This window comes from Neophocaena asiaeorientalis, unplaced genomic scaffold (assembly GCF_003031525.2).
Source record: "Neophocaena asiaeorientalis asiaeorientalis breed wild unplaced genomic scaffold, Neophocaena_asiaeorientalis_V1.1 scaffold319, whole genome shotgun sequence".
Lineage (NCBI taxonomy): Eukaryota > Metazoa > Chordata > Mammalia > Artiodactyla > Phocoenidae > Neophocaena > Neophocaena asiaeorientalis.
The window spans coordinates 386,939-411,930 of NW_020174103.1; the positions used below are offsets into that span (position 1 = coordinate 386,939).

Sequence of the window (24,992 nt, forward strand, 5' to 3'; positions counted from 1 at the left end):
AGGATACAGGAAGCCCTGTCTGTTAGTAACAAGGCTGAAAAAAGACAGTCTCCAATAGATTTACAGAACTACCTGGCTTCTGTGAAATATTCATATAAAAACTCCTAAACATGTGAAATATTCATATAAAAACTCCTAAACATGTGTATAGCCTTGTGAGAAACTTGGGAAAAGAGCCCTCAGATTAGTAAGTATTTCTACAACTTTATTTCTTCCTGTAGCCATACTTCTCACCCATCTGTCTACTGAGGTCTCGTCTTAGATATCAACATTGCCAATAAGACTGTCTTACTTACTTGTCTCCATTCAATGGATAGATTATTTATTTCACTGTTTCATCTTGGCTTACAGTATTTCATCTGTCTATTCCCAGTGAAGGTCTTGATCTAAAAGTAAAATTCCATTAATGAGCATTCTTATAGAAAGTTCTTTAAACACACCCGTTTAGGTATAGAAGTGCTTAATACATAGTTTTGTATATTTTTCCTAAACTGTATAACATTTTACACTTACTTTCAGGAAAATAATTTAAAGACTGTGCAAAGTGGATTAATAGAGGCTCAAACTCACTTTTGTCAATTCTTGTTTTAATTTTTATTGTCATCTTGTCAGTGGCTGTTTGAGAAAATAAGGTTATAGACTATAAATAAAACAGTGAGCGAAGTGAATTGTGAAAGACATTTCCATTGCAAAAATCTCTCTCTCTCTCTCTCTCTCTCTCTCCCCCTCATATGCTCACACATATGCACACAGACACACAACACACACACACACACACACACACACACACACACACACACACCACCTTCTCTTATAGCCAATTCATATAGGTTGGTATTCCAGGAGCTTTATGTTAAGTTTTGGCTTTAAATAAATCACTTCATCTAGCCAAAACCACTGACTTTTTCTTGGTTCCCACACAAAACTCTAATTCAAGTCCAGTTTCCTTCAAATTCAGTCCAGGTGCTAAAAAAATCTCTTGGTTTTCCAAGGAACATTCAACATAATTTCTCTACTCTGTATTCATATTTATAACATAGCCTCTAAATTGTCCAGTATTTTGTATTTTCGGGATTAAAGTGGCTCCATGGTGAATTTGTAGTACATCCAATTCGTAGACACTCACTTATAAATGTATGTTTTCCTCTTAAAAATTATTCCTTTAGGAACCTGTTTTTCATTATTTGCAAACTCTTTAGAACTCTTTAGAGAACAGGCATGTGTGTTATAAGTTAGTAACATAAAGAATAATAAAAACAAATAAACCATTTCTTTAGAATGACTTAAGTTACCACCCAATGTAAAAAAAATCAGATCCATGGTAAACTGTAACTCTAGGCTTTTATGCTACTTAGAATTCTGGATATTTCTTTGGCTCTGGGCCTCAGAGGTAAATCAGTGCATTAAACCTTTATTAACTTTCAAACCTAAAGTACACACAGAGCTTTTTTCACTTCCCTTCTTCCTTGGTCCCAGCCTTGACTTTTTGGTTAAAAACCATGATCAACAACAATGCCTCTAATAGTCAGATCTCATGTTTGGAAGTGTTAATAGACCTTATTCTAGAGCCTAGTCTTAGAGAGGCAAAATGGCACCAGCATGCTGGGCTTGGATAATTTCTCCATCATTTACAGGATAAGTAACTGTGAACAAGTTACTCACTTTTGGCCTCAATTCCTTTTCTGTGAAATGGAAAATCAATGTTAACCCAGAATGTTGGTGCAAAGATTATATCAGTTAATTCATGTAAAGAAATATTCGTAACAATAGTAAAATTCAGCAAATATAAACTCTTACTATAGACTTTCAGGGATTTGGAGAATCACACAAATCAATAATTTTTGCATAACCATTATGATGTCACACAGATGGTGTGGGAAATAGACTAATTTCCAGAAGTTCTAAGGTGTCATATTTTCTCAGAATAAGTGACTTCTTAAATATATGTTTGAATGATTTTAGGTCAGATGATGAAGTTGGATATTTGATCTTAAACTTTAATGTGTATAAAAATTACATAGTTTCTAGTTAAAATGCAGGTTCTGATTCAGTTGTTCTGGGTGAAGGCCTGAGATTGGCATTTCTAACAAGCTCCCAGGTGATGTTAATGCTGCTGGTCCAGGGATCACACTCTGAGTAGCATGGATCTAGACAATCTCTCAAAGACCTTTAAGGAAAAAAAAAAGTATAATTTAATAAATATCAAATAACTTACATATCTCATAACCTGTCTGCTACTAAGAAACAGATCAACCTAATCAGCCTGGTATACTGTGTCAATCTAGTAATCAGTAGGCATCATAGTGTCATGAAAGATTCCAAGCAGATGTCCTTATCATTCCTAAAACTTTTATTGAGATAGTGGCTTAGAGCAGTGTTTCTCAAACTTTAACTGCAAGAGAATCACCTACAGTGCTTGTTAAACACATTGTTGGGTTCCAGCCCCAAAGTTTCTGATTAAGTAGTTCTGAGATGAAATTAGGGCATCAGGTGTTGCAGATACAGCTTGTCTGGGTACCATACATCAAGAATGTCAACCAAGAAATGCTGAACGCTGCAAGTAACAAAAAGTTTGTTTGCGGTCTTAAGCATTGCAGTCTTGGAGGCACTGATTCGTGTAGCAACTCAAATGTGCTCTGAGGGAAATAGAAAATGGTCATGTTCATAAAGGCAACAGACAAAGATATCCCAGAGAAGTTACATAGGTTATTTTTAAAGAACTACAGGTCGACATCGGCAGGCGTTCAGCCACTTGCTGGTAGATTGGCTGCTAAACTGTTATCTCTAGGGAGTAAAGAAGACAGGTTCCAGGTGGTCTCAGGATGCCTGGGTCAAAAGTATGTTGCATTCAGGGCTGGATGTGTGTTTCACTTCCTTAATGGCCTTCCATCTCCACTTTAGGTCCCTTTGACGTAAGTGACTACATTTTGCTGTTCATGGTCCACAAGAACACTGGCTTGGAGTACTTATTGCATTGATTCTTTTCTGAAGTCAGCCAAAGTCTACCAATGTTTTCTTACATGAGTCATCTATATAAGCATACACTATCTGCATTGGAGGAGCTTCAACATTGGTTGTTTTGAGATACTGTGACATTGTGATTTAGAATAAGCAATGCATATAGCTGTCCCTCAGTATCTACAGGGGATTGGTTCCATCTAAAATCCATGGATGTTTGAGTTCCCTGCCTAAAATGGTGTATCAATAGTATTTGCATATAACCTACACACATCCTCCCATATACTTTAAATCTTCTCTAGATTATACTGTTCTGAAACAAATAGACTCAGATATTTCTTCCACAAAGATGGGTTTATTAGGGATCAGCAGAAAATTGAAACTTGGGGTCTACAATCACGGCAAGCCACATGCAAGTTCCCAAATGGGAAGGGAAGGAGAAGGTTTTTACAGAAGGGGAAAAGGAAGTAAGGAGGGCTGCAGTAAATAGATTCCATGGCTTTTCATTGGCTGAGTCCTTGCCAGGAAAGAAGGGGAGTCTTTCTTCTTGTGTGCCTCTGCTATTGTAATAGCGTGTTAGACTCCCCATTCTGCTCTCCCAACTCTATTTAATTGAGGTCTTTGGTTTTTATTTTTTTACAATTACTTATAATACCTAACAATGTAAATCCTTTTGTAAGTAATTGTAAATACAATGGAAATGCTATGTAAAAAAATAGTACCAGCATGCATCAAATTCAAGTTTTGTTTTTTGGAATTTTCTGGAATGTTTTTCCAAATATTTTCAATCCTCAGATGTAGGAACCAAGATACAAGGGTTTGGTCTCTACTGTATTTGGTCTTCAAACTGGACTCTGCTCCTGGCACAGAACTCCTAAAACCCTATGATAAGAGCAATAAAGGTGTCCTTTGTTATGTTAATGAGGAGACTTTGGGAAAGCCCTTAGGTAATCTGAATAAGGGGCTGGTGGCCAGGGAGCCAACCAAGAGATTAGAGGGTTGGAACTTCCAGCACCACCCCCACAATCTCCAGGGAGGGGAGAGGGGCTGGAGGTTGAAATCACACCCATGATTTAACCAGTCAATGATTTAACCAGTCATGCTTATGCAGTGAGGCCTCCATAAAAACCCAAAAGGACAGAGTTTCTATAGTTTCCAGGTTGGTGAGCACATGGACGTGATGGAGAGTGATGCCTGGAGAGGGCTTGCAAGCTCCGAGCCCTTTCCCCACACCTTCCCCTATGCATCTCTTCCATCTGGCTGTTCCTGAATTATATCCTTTCATAATAATCTGGCAATCTAGTAACTAAAATGTGTCTCTGAGTTCTGTGAGGCACTCTTAGCAAATTAATTGAGCCCGAGGAAGAAGTCCCGGGAACCTCTCATTTATGGCTAGTGGGACAGAAGTACAAGTAACAATGTGGACTTGTGTGGGGTGGAGTCTTGTAGGACTTTTGGAATCTGACGCCATCTCTGGGTAGATGGTATCGGAATTGAGTTGAATACTATAACACCTCTCTGGTGACCCAAGAATTGCTTGTAGATGTGCAGATCGCCTGCCCATTGGAATTGGTTTCAGAACCAAAAAAAAAGAAAAGAAAAAAAATGCCATCCCTAGAATCATGATTCCTAAGTGTGTTTTAGTTTGCTTACCAAACCAGTAGAACAAAAGATCTCATCACTTCCCATTTATCCCCATGCGATAAGATATCCCCAGAGTCAACAGCAAGAGGTGCTGGTTTTGATTAAAGAATGGTGAGGTGATGCCTGTTTCTTATTATGAATAAATTATTAATATACCCCAGATGTATTAGGACCAAGATTGTCATGTTATAAATATGAAAAAGCAAACATGGATCCCTGGAGGAAGTCTCGTTGGTCCCACAATTTCACTGTCCACAGTGATAACCACTGATGTGATGGATAAAAGTCACAAGTCAGAAAACCTCAGAACAGTGTCATCACTTGAGTTACTGCACACTACACCCAATATTCAGAAAATAGTGCAGAACTGAGTGAAATTGTGCTTGGAGGTGAAGAGTAACCACGGGGAAGGGGGGGATCAGCTGGATAAGGTTACTTGTTTGAAACTCCAAAATGAAACCTGAATGTATTTGAATAAGTCATATTTCCCACACTAACCTCCACACAGAAACATCTCAGGTTCCCTAAGTTCATTATCGAAAATTAGTCCTTGCCCCCGATGCTGAATGAGAGTAGCAAGGACTAGGTTTTGAGGACAAAGGAAAGAGAAATTTATTGATTCGCCAGCAAATGAGGAGGGTAACAGACTAGTGTCTTGAAAACTACCTTCCTGCCTTCTGGGGAGAAAGCAGGAGTCTTAAAGGAAATTCTTGGGTTTCTATGGTTAAGATGAGAGAAACAAGCAAAACCAGCAAGAATGCCCACCCATGTTAATCAGTAACAAAGAATGTAAGTTTTTGTTCCCAGCAATGGAGGGAGGGACGGGCAAAACAGTTTCATTTAGAAATCATCCATCAGTTTCATCCTTGTGACCCGTTACAAGTTCGCCCTAGATTTGCCCACCCTCCCAAGGAGAGCGGTGAGTAAGTAAGACTCAGTTTCCAGGTTTGACTACGTGGGATGCTCGAACCTCTCTGATGGTGGCCTTGGGGCTGCCCTGGAAGGCACCATCTTTAGAATAGGGATGTGGAGCCTATAGATGAGGTTTTCCTGTGCATTTGGCTCTATTGACATCACTTGTTACAGAAAGCAATGGCTATCAGGTGTTGGTGCTCTCCAAGCACATTATCACCTGCCTCAAAGAAACTGCAGAAAGAATGACTGATGGCCAGAAGCAGATTCCTACAACAGGGTGTTAATATTGTCAGGATCTGGACCAATGCTTGAAAATAATCCTCCCATTTGACAAACTACAAAGAACATTTTAATGGATATGTTTGCCAATTCACCTCAACAATGTGAAATAATAACATGGAGAAAACTGAAGTGATATAAGATACAATATCCTTAAGATGAAGATTTAGGGAGAGGAATAGATTGAGAGTTTGGGATTGACATGTACACACTGCTATATTTAAATAGATAACGAACGAGAACCTACTGTATAGCACAGGGAACTCTTTTCAATATACTGTAATAACCTAAATGGGAAAAGAATTTGAAAAAGATTAGATATATGTATATGTATAACTGAATCACTTAGGCTGTACATCTGAAACTAACACAACATTGTTAATCAACTATAGTCCAATATAAAATAAAAATTTAAAAATAATTTAAAAGAAAGATGAAGGTTTAATAAACATCTAAAAATACTGCTTGCCAGTTTAAAGCTGTCCCCTGGCTATGGACACTAGCTTACTTATCTTTTATTTCCTTTGAGCCTTATGACCTTATTGAGGGCTTACTGTGTGTTCAACACTAGTCTGTTCATTTGATGTCTTGTTTAATTAATTTGTATAAGCAACAGATGAAGGAGATACTTGCTCTTTCATCAAAGAAAAAGTTGGGGCACCCAGAAGTTAGTAACTTGCCCAAGGTTCCACAGAAGACAACAGAGGCAGAATTTAAACAAGGCAGTTTGGGGTACCAGAAATTGTGATTTTTAAACAACCATAATGTACTTCTCTCATGTAATGATGTGAAATTTATAATTGTCATTGATTATAAATGTTACGTTTCCCAGGGAACATGTGAATAGAACAAAAGCATCCTTGAAAGTGTGTTTGCTGGAAAGGGAGTATGTTGTAATGTAAAGAACAAGAGCTTAGGAAACAAGTTTGATCCCTAATACCCTAAGTGGTATGGAGGAAATCAGTTATACTCACCCTAGACCTCAGGTTTCTCACAAATTAAATTTTGGTAACAGTTTAACAGAAATAGATGATCTTTGATATTAGATGTGCCCTGATATTCTTGGATTAGGTGACATGATATTTGAAGCCAGTACCTTTTTGGCAAACCTCCCTGCTGCCTATGTATAGGATCAGCTCTGGAGAGATTTTTTTTTTTTTAATGCCAAAAAGATGAGTAGTCTGCCAAGAATTTTCCTTCCTATGATTATACTAAAATCTTATGAAAGCATGTATCCTTTCTTTCTTTGCCCTTGGAAAAAATGCTCATTCTTTCAGAGATCTAAGTTGAGATTTGGAGTAAAAGGGTTTTCCTCTAGTGTTGAATTACCTTTTGTTGCTTTGTTTTCCAAATTCTAAATAGCTTTATAAATAATGTATCCCAGGCTTAGTAAAAAATCATCATACTATGTGTTTCTTTGTTTCTATTCCTTATAAGTTTAAATCTATAAAATTACATATTTTCAGTGAGGAATGTGGTAATTTTCACTTAAGACAGTCAAGATAGGGTGTGAAACTTTTGCTATATACAAATCCAATAAGTTAGTCATTATTTGCCACTCTGACCAGGCATGTGTGTGTGTGAGTTTAAGTGAATGTGTGTGTGTGTTGGCTTTTGTGTTTGGAAGTACTTGTGTGGAGGGAATCATTAGCTGGTTTAATTGGGGTAATTTAAAATCAGGTTTCAGAGAGACACACAACTTCTCATCTCTGAAGATCTGACTAAGAGAGACATCAGACCTGGTTGTACCTTCCATTTTCATTGGCTATTGTTCCAATCAGATACTCTATGGAGTAACCTGGCAGATTTCTTTTAGGAACTTTCAAAATTCAAAACTCCCTTAAGGGAAGCGACATGGGGTAAGGGGGTTTTCCCTAAAGATGTAGCCCATTCCAGTGGAGACAAATGTTGGCTTGAGTTTCACCACTAGGTTTACTTGCATGCAAAAGTTCCCAATAAAATCCAGCTGGTTTAAATTTTGTCTGCAGACCTGAAAACCAGCAAATTTGGCTTGGCTTTTTATTTTGCAAAAAATGCTTCACACAGCTATAATCTGGAAATACTGAAGTGTCCAAACCCTCCACAGAAACAACAGAACAGCTGTCCCCTACCTTCACTTTTTCCCAGCTCTATCCTTAAAGGCTTAGGTGTTAAGGGAGGGGAAAAACTCTGCCACTGAGCATGATTCTATGAATCATCCATGACTACCTTTGTCGTTTGCTCTAAACCAAAAAGGAAAGATTAAAGAGTTGCCATTGATGAGTGAGACAACTCACATTTTGGCAGCACTAGAGAAGGAAGGAACATTTAAGATCATGGAGGGAAATGAAACAACAAAACAATACTGTTACAATTTGAACAATCACAGACTCCAGTATGTGAAAGCACAGTGTTATCTTTTCCATTTTCCACCCTTATGCTTTCATTGGCTTCATATAATCCCCTTGTTGCCCATAATTGGGGATGGAGTTAGTGCCAGAGCTACATAAAACAAGCAGTCTTTCCTTTATACTTTCTGTGTATCATGATTGTGTATGTGAAATCATAAAAATCATTTATTATGAGCATGTGTATTCCTGGCTTAAAGAGCCAAGTATTCTTGTGACAACAATATAATAGCATCAAATGTATTCCCATAAAACACCACATGTGGACACTTAATAGTTATTGCCCTGGCACCTACATGCTGAGATATCATCTTAAAGGAGGACTTCTTCAAAAAAACAAATGTTTGGTACTTACACAGATAAAATCCCCTAAGTGAGACAGGTTAGTAAGTGGTAAAGATTTAAGAATCCATTGATAATGACAATCTTTCATCTTCTGTTAGTGTCAGATTGTCTCAAACCATCTTCTCAAGTTCTTTTCATGGGTTCAAGAAGACCCTTTACAGAATTGCAAACATCAGTAAATATTCTTTCAATCTCAAAGTTGCAAGAATGCCCTAACACTACATTGGTATCTAGTAAACATAATTCTTATTCTTCTCACCCATTACTCTTTGGAAAGCATTTACTGGGGGTTTGTGGTACAAATCACAGTAAACAAATTGGTTTTCAAACTAGGTAAAAGAGTGTGGAATGGATAAAAGCTGATTTGTTGGGCAGTGTGAGTGTTTGGTGATGTTTTTAAAGTGTGTGTCTGTGACAGAGATTATTCCCACTGTCTCTTGCATTTCTGCTGGCTTGCAGCTTAGGGTGGAATGGCTTCCTTTGGTTGCCACTGACACTGAACACTGGGTGTTCCCAATTTGCAATACACTCAGAGTTTGCTAGAACTCTGGGACTGATGTTTTACTCTTGCATTAGTACCTGGGTCAGCTGTTCAGACACTGTAGGCATATGGTAGGGACTTTCAAAGCAACTCAACTTCAGAAAGAGGCCAGAGCCCACTAGTCCCTGATGGTACATCTACTTCAAGTGGGAATCAAGGCAATCTGAAAGGAGGGAAGCCATATAAATCAGACTGCAGAGCTTTCTTTAAAGGGCACCTTATCTTAGGGATACACTGCTGTGTGTCCCTGAGGTCTATGTAAGAAGATGCTGTGGGTGATGTTTAAGCTTCCAGACCAGCCATTATTCCATACCTGCATCTCAAGTCTCTCACTCTTCCTAGTGTAGCAGACAGCCTGAAATGTACAATGGTATTTTGTTTGAAGTCCATATGGTAGTTATTACATTAAGAATGTACACTAAGCATATGTCTACAATCCTAATAGCTCCTTCCAACACTTCTACATGGCTGCATCAACCCAGTTAATTTTTCTCACTGTTCTTTGGCCCAAACTTCCATTCCAACACCCCTCCTCTACAATGGAAATATTGTTGGTTTTAATTGTTTTTGTTCTTTTAATGCTGCCAGGTAGCTGAAAGGGAACTTGTGAGGTGGTAAGGTCTCTTACTGATCCAAATATAGTTATCTTCCATTGGTAAAACTGGCTTGGCAGTGACTATCCCTGTATCTGGCCATGCCCACCCATTCCTGATTTTTTTCAAAGCCGGGATCTATTAAAAAACATAATTCTCCAACCTCTTCCTCTCTTCCTCTCTAACAACTTCTATTCCACTAGCTCACAATAGTGTGATTTACAATATTATCTGTTTCTTTCACCTCCAAAACCATGTGTTTTCTACTCTCTACCAACGGTTCTCTATCCTGACCATAACACTGAAAGCATCTAGAAAGATTTTGAAATTAAGAATGCCTAGTACTTTAATTCTCTCTTCTCTCTTGACCTATTAAATCAAAACCTATAGTGATAAGGCCAAGGAATCTAATTTTAAATGCTCCATAGTTAATACTTATATGCAACCACAATCAAAACATACTTTTCAAATTTAAAAAAATTGTAGGTTCTATGTGGACCCTCTGCAATATACTTTATATGTCTTGTCTCACTTAATCCTCACAACAAGTCAATAAATGTTATTATCCTCATCAAATAGAAAAGGAAAGTGGGTACAGAAGAGTTTTTTTTGTTTAAGTACCTCCAGTCACACATTTAGCAAATTTCAGAGCAAGGACTTGAGTCTGTGGCTTGAAGCCAAAGGCTGGCCTCTTTCCACAATGCCATACTGCTCCTCACTGTATTGTCTGTATTTACTGGTAGCCTCTCTTTATTTTCAATTCTCATTATGTCTTTGTGGGATTATTTAATGTGAAGAAACAGCTGGAAAATCCATATTAACAAAGTCCTACTATCTTGTGTTGTAATGCAAGTCAAAGGAGTTTAGGAATAAAAATAATGGGGCCCTATTTAATTTGGGTATAATTTAATCCCAGTAGAGATAATGACATTGCATCTCATACTTATTTTTTAAGAATAAGGTGAACATGACATTAGTATTGGTACATGAAAGATAAGGAGAGACTGCATGACTATACATCCCATAGCCCCATATTTCCCCCAAAACAGAGAAAAGCATTCTCATCCTCAAAATGAAGACCATTCTTCAATCATCTCACCACCTTTCTCCAAGTGCCCTCTCCTCCTTTCTTACCTTTCTTTAACCTTTTTTTCCCTTTTTTTTCTCCCTCTACCTACTATTCAATTGAGAGTTATAAGAGAGGAGAGAAGAAAAAGAGGTAATATTAATTAAGAAGCTACCATTTGTCAACAATTTTCATTTGTGGTACATTATTACCCCTGAATTAGTCAGCTTTTACAGGGTTAGGCAGTTACATACAATCTCCAAGCTTCAGTGACTTACAGACCCAAAGACTGATGTCTAGGTTATGCCACATGTAGGAAGCTCTGGGCTGGCTGACAGCTGAGGCTCTGCTCCCCATTTGTAGACTTAGGCTAAAGGCATGGCCACTCTTTGGAACATGACATTTTTGTGGTAGAAACAAAAACTAAGTGACGGAATCACTCAGACTTCTGCTTGAACATAACATACATCATTGCTGCTCACATATTTTTTTTTATAAATGTATTTATTTTTTATTCATTTATTTTTGGCTGCATTGGGTCTTTGTTGCTGTGCATGGGCTTTCTCTAGTTGCGGCGAGCGGGGGCTACTCTTCATTGCAGTGCGTGTGCTTCCCATTGTGGTGGCTTCTCGGGTTGCAGAGCACAGACTCTAGGCTCATGGGCTTCAGTAGTTGTGGCAAGCAGGCTCAGTAGTTGTGGCTCATGGGCTTTAGAGCACAGGCTCAGTAGTTGTGGCACACAGGCTTAGTTGCTCCACAGTATGTAGGATCTTCCCGGACCAGGGATTGAACCTGTGTCCCCTGCATTGGCAGGTGGATTCTCAAGGACTGTGCCACGGGGAAAGTCTCAACCGCTCACATTTTTGACTAACTCAAGTCAAGGTCAAGCCCAATGGCAGGGAACAGTAAAACAGACTCTTCTCACGGAAGGTGGTTCTCTAAGCCACATGGCATTGGGTGGTAGGAGTTTAATTCATTACAGTGAAAGAGGAGTGAATCCTCCTACAAAATAATACAATCTGGGGGGACGGATAAATTAAGAGCTTGGCATTAACAGATACACACTACTATATATAAAATGGAAAAGCAACAAAGCCCTACTGTATAGCAAAGGGAACTATATTCAGTATCTTGTAATAACCTATACTGGAAAAAATCTGGAAAAGAATATATACATATATGTATATATATATATATATATGACTGAATCACTTTGCTGTACACCTGAAACTAACACAACTTTGTAAATCAACTATACTTCAGTCTTAAAAATAAATAAATAATACAATCTATCTCAACTCCCTTTCTACATGTGAGCAGCATGAGGCTCAGAGGTTAAACTAACTTGTCCAAGGCAAGTGGATGACTTGCAGCCAGTGGATGACTCAGCTAAGATTGTGATGGAGTTCTGGTTCCAAAGCCAGGGTTCTTTGCTATGAACAGTCAAGTTGAAAAGCAGAGAGGTAAACGTGGCAGTTCTCCCCTCTATGACTCTTTCATCTTTCAAGCCAAATCTATTCTGATACATCGTGTTGTCTCAAGAACCTAAGGGTCATCTTTGATTTAACTTTGCATTTTTAATATCAAATAAAACTCTAAATTATATAATATTGTAAAATGATGTAATTTATTGAGCACTTATTTTGTGCCAAGCACAGTTCCAAACTCTCTTTATATATTGTCACATTTAATTTTTAATTAAATTTTGTGGTTGGCATTATCCGATTTTAAATCTAAGGGAACAGAGGACCAGTAAGTTGCCTAAAATGACAGCTCTGTGGGGAGGCAGAATCCAGATCTGATTCTGATGCTTCTGCTACTCTGCTTTCTGATCATTCTGCTTTCCAACAGAAAGCTCTTTGTTTTAAATATGCCCTTACACTTCCTCTCTTCTCCACTCCAACTTCTCCCACCTATTTTTATTTTTCATCTTCCCATGCCTAAACTGCTGCTGTATCTTCCTTATTAGATCTCCCCATCATGGATAAACTAATTCTCGAACTTTGACTTGATCTTGTTATTTCTGTGTGCTCTCCACTGCCCCTGCTTTCATCTCCCCCACATCTGAACACCTTCATCCAATTTTCAAGGACATGCAAAATGTAAATCAACCTTATTTCCCACCATTCATCAAATGCGTACCCTTTCCCTAGGTGTCCCTTATCAATTCCCACTGCGCTTGAATAACATTATTCACCTTATGCAAAATTCCATTGAGAACTTCATGAGAACAGGGTCATGTACCATCCCACGAATGTATACCATGTTGATCATCATGGCGCTAGCTTTGAAGTAGGAAATAATTACTCAACTGGAAAATCTTTACTTGGGTCCAAATATGCTGGTTTCTGTCCTATGGTCCTGTGGACATTTATAGGTGATTAAGTATAAATGATCCATGAACTCTTAGCTCTGCTGGAATGGCTCTCCAAAGTAGAGGGCAGATTCTAAATTCTCCATATCCCATGAGGACACGTTGAGAAATTGAAGAATAGTAGATTAGCAGCAAACCTGGAATTAATGTTGCATCACACCAACCACTCCAAGAGGCAATAAGAGTAGTGTTTGGGAGGTCAGACATCTCTCAAACCAAAGGGTGAAAATTTTTCTTGACTCCCGGGAGTAGAGAACAAGAGAAATTATGGTGTCAGGTGCTTGTGAATATGTGTGCTTAATAGAGGGAAGGATTATAAATTAGAGCCTACATTGATGGGCACAAAATATTGTTCGTATGGTGTTCTCTGAATTTCCATTGACTAAGTACAAATAAGAATCCTTAATAAATATTTATGCTCACCAAAATACATAAATATTTGCATCTAAGTCACATATGCCCCTGTTTTGCAAGATTTTTAAACGAATTCCCAGATATAACCCATGGAGAAAATAAATGTAGGTAAAGTATGTCCCACTAGTATAGTATATACTTGCAGCAAAAAAGCACATAGTTTATTTTGTCTTACCTAGAATTTTACAAAGTTGTCTACTTATGGGCTCTTTGATTTTTCTAACACATAAAAGTATTCTGCAGAACTAGTGTTTCATGGAACAGCTTAGAAAACTCTGCCTCTTCTAACAAACCTGGACTTTACTATGTCTACCTGGAATCAGGTTTCTGAAATAGAAAATGACAGGTTTTACTTCAGTCATTTGGCCTCAGGAGATCTTTCTAAGGAATGGGGACAAGGGAGAAAGGAAGGAAGGGAAAAGAGAAGGAGATAAAGAACCATAAAAGGAATCCCTTCTCTTATCCCTGTTTCCCTTCCCTTCATCCCCGCCTGTGCATATTTCTTCTCATGGAAGTTCCCAAGAGCTCTGTTATTTTAATATTAATTTTAATATTATTTTTCACTCTCAAAAATCTTGCAAACATAGGTATTACTAGTCTCATTTTACAAATGAGAAAACTGAAGCTCAGAGAAATTCTCAAAATTCTCCTCATCCGATGACCAAGATGCTTACTCTTCGCCCATCAATGAACAAACTTGACTGCTAGAATTAATCACCAGGTGAAATAGTTTCTTAACAGATTTTTTTTGATTGGGCAACAATATGCATGGCAGTTGGGACACTGAATTTACATTTTAAGAAGTGGTGATAATATGTGAAAAAATATGTGATTAATGTGAAGACCCTTGGCTAATGTCAGTTAAAGATGAGAAAGAACTAAACATGATATAGTTATATATTTCAAAATGTATGTCACTGCACAGGGACAGATGTGTTATTTCAGACATGAAACTTGCTCATACACACTTTTCGGCCATCAGATAATTGCATGGGCATGGCATTGTGTCATCCATGTTATACTATAAATTAGATGGATATGATGTCTATTCTCAAGAAGGTTGCTGTCTAAGAAGAATTAACAGTATATCTCATACTTTGATATTCAACATTTTGCTGAAGATTCGCAAATGTATGTGCATTGAAAAAATACTACAATTGTATACCTTTTTTCTCATTTTAAAACTCAGTAACCTACAAAATTTTCTGAATCACCTCATCATTCCAAATGACTATGAAGACTCTCCAAAAATGTATCTCTACCCTTTATTTTTTTCCCTAACTCTCTTTTTCTTGGTGTTTTCCATCAGTGTATGAAACAATTGTGTACACCTGCCAGGTAAAGTCTTGTACATTTCCAAAAGGGTAGACACTAGTGAATCATTCAGTTCCAAAGACATCAGAAAACTATCTGGACAATTAATGGTATTGTCACATATACTTTTTCATTAAAAAAATTCTGTACGTTAAAAACCTCCAGACATGAAAACATAAACCTTTAAAATTAATAAAATATAGTGTAGATTATTCCCATTCTTAGCTTACATTTGTCTTATTACAAGATTTCCTATATAATTCAAGGTAAAAATTCAAGATCTCCTAGAATGTAATTCACAGTAAAAATTACTGTTCAATTTTGGGAACACATTTTTGTCTATTGAACTCATTCCAGATATAGGCAGATTTAAACCATGGGATTACTTCATATTTTTCATCTGAGACTCAGGTTATACTGATGTAGACATACATTACAGCAACAACAAAAAATAGTTACACTGCTGTTTTGTGTATTATTCTTTGTATGCCCTTTGCCTGGTGAATACTCTGGAAAGCTTTACATATGGTCCTAACTCTACGTCTGTAAAAATGGAAAATACTCATATTGATATCATAGTCTAAGATATCACCTTGAAAATTGCGGCATTCATTTTTAAAAATATTTCTGTTAAATATCAGAGTTAAAGTGGTTGATTTATTTGATCTGAAATTGAAAATGATGAACATATTTCAGAGGTGTGTGCAAGTTGAAAAATCCTACAGGTATACGTGAGGCATTTCAGATGCTTTAGTTATTAGATTTTATGTCTTCTATTGTGATTTTCATCAACAGAAAATTATATATATGTATATTATATATATAATCATGGAGATTTGTGATCAGATAATACTACTAAATGCTTCTTATTGTACAACACTATCAAATTCAACTGGTCCCTATTATTTTTCAAATCTATTTCCTAATCCATATGGCTGCCACATTAGAAAAACCTGAAAATGTTTTACATGCTTTTGTGGTCTCCACGACATTTTAAAAAATATATATTTGGTAGAAAATTTTGCTACAAATTACATCTTCACTATTTATCAACTCTGTGAACTTGGACAAGACAGCTATTCTGAGTCTGAGCTTCTTTAAGTTGAGCTAATAATTCCTATGTGGCTAGTTGTTATAAAATTTAAACAATGTTTGTCAAAGTGCCTTGTAGAGTATTAAGCACCATATACATGGAAGTAAAGCATTTTGTATGTTCCATGAGTACGTACATGCATCTCTCTCTGCCATTCTGTGTACATATATATGAATATATATATTCTGCCAGCATCATCATCATCACCTAGGAAGCTTTAAGAGATTCAGAATCTCTGCATTATCCCAGACCTACTGAATCAAAATTGGCATTTTAAGATAAACAGAAGATTCATATTAATGTTTGGAAAGCATTGCTCTGTGTGGTCTAGTGACAGTGAGACCTCTCTCTCTCTCTCTATCTATCTCTCTCCCCACAAACACATATATACGTGTAGCAGCCAGAGAGCTAGGCAGTGATACCAACAAAGGAAAGTAGATTTATCATCTTGAGTTGATAAAAGAACAGCCTAGAATGCTACTTCCTATTTTAATTCGAACTGACCTTCAATCGTAATAGAAGGGCAAAAAGTATTAAACGGCTCATTCCTGGAATGGTGATGACAGTCCAGAATGAGGCAGAATGGAACACTGCACTGAAATTTTGACTAAAATAATCTAAGACGTCCCATCCAATTTTGTAATTCTACCCTACATACACACTTGCGTATTTACAGATATATACCCTAACCACAAATATTCTATTCCTATTTTTGATCTATATCTTTAGATCTATTTTGTATGAGCCCAAAACTACAGATGACAGATTTTTCTCTTACTTTCACGCTTCAAAACATGGCCTTCTAACACAATAATACTATATTGATAAAATCTAGTGTTAGTTTTCAGAAATAGTATAATTTGCATTCCAATTGCCATCTCAGTGACTATTTCATTATTTGCAGAAACTATTAAGAAAAACATAGAACATTTGAAATATTTTAGTAGTGCAGTTGAAACTCACCATAATCACCAAGCAAATCCATTAGACATGTGAACACCACTGTCATTCAACCACAGATAAAAGAGTGGTTACCAGGCTTGTCAATGCAGTCATTTACTAACACTGAGCTTTTGGCTCATGACAAAACATCTAGGCAAATATTCTTGAAGGTATACTTATTCATTTATATGCTTTTTGGTTTTGTTTTGTTTTTGATATACAGAAAGCTGTACATATTTAATGCATACAGCTTGATGAGTTTGAAGATAAGTATACACCGTGAAACCATCACCACAATCTATACCATAAGCATATCCATCACCTCCAAAGTTTCCCTGTCATCCTCTATTATTATTTTGTGTGATAATGTAAATGATCAGGACCCTATGGGGCTTTCCTGGGACAGACCCCTCCCCCATACCCTCTGTTTTAGCTCCTAGCATCTGATGCACATTTCCTGAGTTTTTCAGATGCTTAAACCACCACCAAATGGAAGAAATTAACTACTTGATGATCATGAGCATGTAGTCTGAAACTTCTGATGCCTAAGGACTGATAATGTTAACTTCCCAGTTACCTCAATATTAACCAATCAGAGAATTGTGCATGAGCTGATCACATACCCTGCAACCCCTCCCCTCCCCTGGCCTTTAAAATGCTTTTCTGGAGCCCTGCAGGGAGTTCAGGGTAATTTGAGTATGAGCCACCCGTTTTCCTTGCTGGGCCCTGCAATAAACCTTTCTCTGCTCCAAACTCTGATGTTTCAGTTTGTTTGGGCTCACTGTGTGTTGGGCACACAAACTTGCGTTTAGTAATAATTTGAGCACTTAACCTAAGATCTACCTTCTCAGAAAAATTGTAAGCGTACAATTCAGTATTGCTAATGATAGGCACTATGGTGTACAGTAGATTCCTAGACTCATTCGTCTTGCATCACTGAAACTTTATACCTGTTGACTAATAACTCCTAAGTTTCCGCTTCCCCCCAGCCCCTGGCAACCACAGTGTGTTTAGCCACAGTGGAAGAAAATAAACCTAAGACATGCTTTTATCTTCTTTGAAGTTTGTGAACTAAATAAAAGAATATGCCTCATTGATGCATACTGTGATGGTTTAGGGAAAGCATATTATTTAGTTGGTTTAGTTTTTACTACATACATTTTAGTAAAAATGATGTTATATCCATGTTGGGTGTCTACACCTTGATTTATCGTATTACTAAAGTATTGGTTTTTCAAACTTGTAGATGCTGATGTTTTCCCTTCTTCCCAGAAGCAATGTTCCTTAGATCCACTTCAGCAGGACGTTTTCATACACTGATGATCAAAAGAGTCCATGATACATGAAATCTCAATGCTGATCATTAGGTGAAACAATTCAAAACTCACCTCTAATTTACATACCTTCAGATGAGACAATATTGACCAAATTATGAATAAAACCAACCCTGGGATACCCAAGAAGATCATCCTTGAATTTTCATTCTCACTAAGATGTTGCCATGGTATTGGTGCTCTTTTATTTAAACTTAGAAAGAAGACAATAGAATTTTAACTATGCCATTGAGATGCATTAACGGCAGTAAATCAGGATTTTGGAATTAACATATACACACTATTATATATAAAATAGATAACCAACAAGGACCTACTGTATAGCACAGGGAACTATATTTAATATATTTTAATAACCTATAATGGAAAATAATCTGAAAAAGAATATATATATATATATATATATATATAACTGAATCACTTTGCTGTACACCTGAAACTAACACAACATTGTAAATCAATTATACTTCCATTAAAAAAAGACAGCTACAAGAATATATTTTAAAAACTGTTCTATGAAAATGTTCATTTTCATCAAATTTTTCCTCCAATGAGACTCTTCTAGATTATGTTTTATTTAAATTTTAATTGAAGGTTTACAGATTTGCAGTTTGTGCTAAGTTTAATTTCTGTTTCACGAATTCTGACACTTATTTTTAAATCATTACTTTGTGTCTGATTTACCACATTTTTTACAATGCATTTACCACTTCATATAAATTATACAAAGTAGAGGTTTGGTCTGCATCAGCTCTCAGCCACTGCTGTACAAGGCTTTTGGAAGGAAAAAGGAGAAATGATCCCATCTCTGAAGCTCATTTGGGGAGAATACTATATAAATTTGTTCTTACTGTAAGGTTGAAATTAATCTTGATTTCCTGTCAAATGTACAGGGATTTTACAATATAGTTCATAATAATGTTTAATTCCTCTAGGGTAGGAGTTAAGATAAACAAGTCACTGACAGTGTTTATCTATAAATATAGCAGATGGTGTGGGACTGAGGTTGATTATTAACTCTGCCGACTTTAATTTCATGGTTATAAAACACAGTAAATCTCACTGTTTATAAAAGGTGGGAAAGAATCTCCAATGGGCTTCAGTAGCCAAGAAACCTTCTGTAACATTAATCTCTCTAACTGATATTTGGTATCCTCCTAGGGTGCAATATTTAAGATTGTGGAGTGACTGCTAGTCACATTAAAATTTTCACTGGGATCATTAGCTAGCATTTCTGTCATTGATCTATTATAACTTTGTTAATGAGTTCCATGTGAGTGAAATTTAGTGAATGAGACAATTCTTTCTATGCCTTGCTAGGTGAATGTTTAACAATTACTTTAGGCAGTTATATATCTAAAAGATAGCCCAATTAATCAAAATCATACCTTTTTTCATATACAAAGATGAATTGTAATACCTAACTAGGCAAGATGTACTGAATAATCAGCCAGTGTACATTATATACATTTACATTTAGGTCATGAATCTGCCTAAAATATCACAAAATGCCATAAAATTTAAAAAGAAACAAAATAATTTATTCTTAATATTCCAATTTATTTAAATATAAGATTTGATTATGATCACTTACTTCACTAAAAATCTGTATGCTTAATTTGATTGAAATTAATTCTTCCCCCAAAAAGGATCACTGTTATAAAAATGGTATTATTTGAAATAGCTCGATTTTTCCATTCCAACTTTCTGGTGAATAACAGAATTATTTTATAACCACAAAAGTGAAAAAAAATCACAACCTCTACCTCTATTGTTTTTACATTGAGAAGAGGTTGATTTTTCACTTCCCAAGAAGGTCAGACTTTTATAAATATAGGATAATCTGATATATGAGTTGGGGATTAAAACAATCTTGAACTAAAAATGCCTTAACTGTGTTGGAGGTCAGACTCCTTGAGAATAAGTTTTCAGTGACAAAATCCTCAGTTACTTTTCTAGCTCTTGTATTGGGCTGCTTCTCCTGGACCCACCCTGGGAGTTTTATTACTGATCTGAAACAGTCTGGCTCCTGTGCTTTCTACCAATTAGTCTCAGCACAGATCTCAAACCTTGACTTCCAAGGAGCTGGCTTCTGACAACATCAGCCCTGGGTGGAGAGAGGCTGAATGGAGCTGTTGGTAATATACCTTCTCATCTCCTTTCCTGTTCAGAGTCTCCTGTCACTCTTGTCATTGGATGCAATACCCTGCTATTTGATACACTCACTTCCACAAAAAACTATCCACTCAGACTTAGACTTCCAGGTCTCAAAATGCATGAAACATCTATAAAAGACAGCAAAGGCTCTCTCAAGTGGAGGCTTTGTCTGTTCCCCACCCCCTTTTTTTAAGTCTCAAAGCCCACCTGAACCAATTATCATCAAAGAAATTGGTTATTGTGTTATTGGTATGTTTGACATTCATATATGTGTTGACTTGAATCAAAACTAGGGATGATTTCACTTCAAAGTTATCAATAAAGTCACCTAAAATAGTTCTATCAGTTAAGTCTACGGATTACATCTTCTTGTCTTATGAGTTGTGATGTGAGGGTGGAAATGTGTTTAGAAAAACATGATCGAGAATACAAGGGCCACAGAATGGCCAAGAGGATCCCTTCGGTAAGGCAAAAATAGGTAAAAGCAATAGAAAGTGAAGGGGCTAAAAAAGGGAGACAGAATAGGGGAAATAACAAAACCGGATATTGAAGTGTCTAGGTAGAGAGGCAAACAGTGTGATTTGTTTAGGGAGTCTCCCTTACGTACTTTAAGAATTCATAAATACTGTGGGTCTTAGGGAAATGAGATATTGTTAAAAGCACATTCAAACAATCACTCTTGTAAAGAAGGACTCTTTTTCTGTATCACAATGGGTAGCCTTAAATTACTGTGTTTTTTTTTTTCCTAGTCTATGTATAAGGTACAATGAGCTGTCTTATAAAATGTAATCATTTTCCTAGTCATGGTTTGGGGGAAAAAAAAAAAAGAAAAACAACCACACAACTTCTATTATGAAATTATTTGATTAAAGGGTGAAAAAAAAGCTGTTAAAATTGAATAAAAGTACTCCCCATTTCACACAAATCTATCATATTTTATTAAGATAATATCATAGAAATAAAAATTGTTGCCTTATAATACAAAGCAAATTACAACCCACAGGATAAAGATAATGCATGACTCTTAAATACTTTTATCTCATTTTCATTATTTTCTTTCAGATTATCTGACACTGCATAATGTCAAAGGCATTGCATTGAATAAAGGAAAACATGCAAAGGAAATAACTCTCAGCGGATTTCATTCCCCCTTCAATGGTCAGTGAAAAATCCATCCTCTAAAATATTTTTAGTATTTATTCTCTCTAAAAATCTAGTAATTAAAAAAAATCTTTTGTTTCTAGAAGTCATCTATGCTGTCATGTGCATGGCAGTCACCTGTGGAATTCTTCTCTTGGTGATGGTCAAACTGAGGTAACTGGATGCAAGTCAGAAGGGAAGGGCTAGAAAGGGGCCAGCCCTGTGAAAGCAATTTCACAATGGCAGAGCTTACCAGGGCCGAGAAGGAAAGCTTCTCCATTAAGACTTAGGAAACCATTCTTAATGTGGGATGGGTACATGAAAACGTTACTCTGTCTTAATACGTAAGGTAAATGTGATCACAGGGATTCTTTCATGTTGCATTTTATAAGCACATATGCATTGTTCTCCCAATGAAATGGCTCCCAATCATTCCCCTGGTTTTCCTATAAAATCCAGATTGAACTTTGCTGCATTCCTTAATCAGATCACTTACAGGATTAATCAGCTCATATAATGGACCTGCTGTGTACTTCATACACTTTATACTTAATTGAAAATTTACTCTTCACTCTAATTTCTTATATACTAATGAGCTTTATTCATATTTTACCATGTAGTTATTAAATGAGACATGTAATGAGGCCTCACTGGGTATCCTTAGAAAGACGTATTACTATTGCCTGATGTTAATTCACTCTTTCCAAACTTCTGTTTCCTTGGCTGCCTTCATTGTGAATGTGAAACCTCAGGTTAGAGATACATCAACTTCTAGATTCCTACATGTCTAGGGTTTAAAATATTTCTACTTATATAACACTTACAAATAGATATAAAGTAGTGTTCAGTTGCTTAGTTTTAATTTAAAAAAAAAACCCTCATATTTAAATATCAATGCTGTTCATTTACTTATTCATGATACAAATGTATACATTTTTGTATACAAAATGGAATACAAATATTCCATCAAAGAGGTATAATTTGAGTATCATAAATGTTAATGAAGAAATATATATATTAAGTATATATATACATATATATTATATACATACACATAAAATATACTTATCAGTAAGATTAGGCCTGAGGGCAGCAGAGGTGGTGGACATTTCTCTGATCTCATGACGCTCAGAGAAGAAGAGTCAGTAAACTTGATGATGCTTCTACACATATGGTTCCTCAGACTCCAAGGCTTTGATGACCAGACAGATCAAGTGCAAGATTTAGTGGGGAAGGTGTATGGTGGTACCAAGGAGCTGGGCACGTGATGAGTGTGTGCCCTGTCTACAGACATTCAAACTTACTTATTTTTAAAAGTAATCCCAGCTAAACATATTCCCTTGTTGGACCCAGCTCCTCTAACTGTTTAATTTAATGCTGACCAATATCAATACCAAACACACTGCTTCTCTCCAAGGCCTTAAAAGTTGTATTTGTATGAAAAGATATTCTTTGAGTTCCAAGATATAGTTTAAAGGCCAACAAATAAGAGTCAGTTTCAAGGGGGGGAAAGAGCATTTGGAATTTATTAAACTTTCCTTTATTTGGTTTAAAATATTTGCGAGCATGGTTCAGTTACTGGGCCTGCCTAGATATTCCATCACAGAGGTATTGTTTGAGAGAAGCACCAAAAACTTTCTAGCTTAGCAAAAATCTTAAAGGTTTTCAATCTTTATTTTTTAGTCACTCACTTAATGTATAAAGTTCACATCTGCCACCTTGGTTTTTTTACAGATTACTGTTGTGCCTCAGGTAGATGAGGCCTATATGGCTACTCAAAATTTCCTATATATCAGCTGTTATTTAACCTCCTTTCTTGCCCGCAGAGAAAGATATATTTCTTTACTGGATGACAATAGGAGTGTTATAGGCAAAAATCTTGAATTGACTCTAATATGTATTTAAAAGCAAATCATTCATATTCTATATTATAATATTTTTATTAGTTATAATATCATATTGTAATGTATTATAATTATATTATACAATTATTATTATATTACATTTAGTTATCAATTATTTTCCACGCAATTTAAATTTGATCCTTACATGTAATCTGAAAGATCCAGACCCTGGGTTAAGAAATGACAAAAGTAAAAGCCATCATGGAAAGAAGGAACAAAACAAAACAGAAGCATCAGTAACAACAAAACCTGTGTTACTTCACATTGGAGATCAATAATACCTTCTTCATAAAGCAGGCTGCTTTCCACTCACCTGGTGGGCAAGTCTAATCCATGTGAATACCTTCTGCAGTAAAGATGAAGGATTTTGCATTTGCTCCATGTTATGCTACATTAAAACAGCCCTAAATCTTCAAAGAAATGTGCAGCAAAACCAATGATTAAAGTTTAAATATTTGAGAAAAAAGACTATTTTTCTTTTTGAAAATGGTTACTTGGAGATCATAGTTAAGTGCATGATACTTAGAAAGACAATAGAATATTCTACTTTTGAAACTTTACATTCAAAAACGTAATTATCTTCCCTTCCAGGCATAGAATCCAACCAAAAAATAAGCACAGACACATTTTTAAAATCCTTAGAATAGCATACTGTTAACTTTTACTTTTACTTTTATATAGAACCTTCAGAATATCAAGTCAAAACAAGAGACCCTTCACCAATCCAAATACCTGGAGAACTCATGATTCATTGAGAGTCACGAATAATTAACAATCACTTTCTTTAAAGCAAGTCTTTGTAGCCAGTCAACGGAATATCCTATCCATTGTCAACAAAGAAAATGTTAGGATGGATTTAATGATACTGGATCATTAAGTATGTTCATGTAAGATATAATAATTGGAATGATGTTAGATTTGTTTTTTCTTAGGAAAAAATTCAAGTATAAATTTACAGTGGTATCTTTGGACACTAGTACAGAATTACAGAATTACCCTTGAAGGCAAAATATAGTGTTATTCTAAGCTACACTCTGCATGGTTTGTTTCATAGTAAATTTGAGTCCATATAAGAATAATTTGTTGTATCAAAATATAGCATTTTATAGTTAGCAGAGTATTTTCTGATCAGTTTTATAAATACCTATTAACTTGCCAAAAGGAAACTGCTAATAAAAATAACCAGTATATGTGTCATTTGTATACCCATTTCCAAATCATCAACTACATAATTAGCATTAACTTTGTTTCTAAATATATTTGATTAGATGATTAGTCTTAAAAATCGGAAGTGATATCTTTGGATTTTTGTAATTTGAATACTATTGAACTGTACTTTTTTAACTTGATGTTTTTATGTCATGTTCATAAAGACGTAAAGCAACTACACTGGCCAAAAAATCCATGTGCATTTCAATGATATATTTCATTTGTAAATTTAATTTTTTCCTATGCTAATTATTATGAACTTCTGTAATAATAAAGTAACATGATAATTGTTATTTTATATATTGTTACTATAATGTTACTTTTGGCCTGATTTGACATCAGAATATAAGTGTGAACAGAAAATTGTGGAAAAGATGTTTGTT

The 24,992-nt window shown here is 35.9% G+C and overlaps 1 protein-coding gene across 1 annotated transcript in view; it reads left to right on the forward strand.

The window, feature by feature from the left end:
* The window catches only part of GFRAL (GDNF family receptor alpha like), a 57,028-nt gene extending 32,873 nt beyond the window's left edge, over nucleotides 1-24,155 (forward strand). The window contains 4 exon segments of the mRNA XM_024754682.1: nucleotides 21,419-21,514; nucleotides 21,601-21,670; nucleotides 24,082-24,100; nucleotides 24,102-24,155. Coding sequence (XP_024610450.1) covers nucleotides 21,419-21,514; nucleotides 21,601-21,670; nucleotides 24,082-24,100; nucleotides 24,102-24,155 — 239 coding nt within the window.
* Nucleotides 24,156-24,992: the final 837 nt, after the last annotated feature.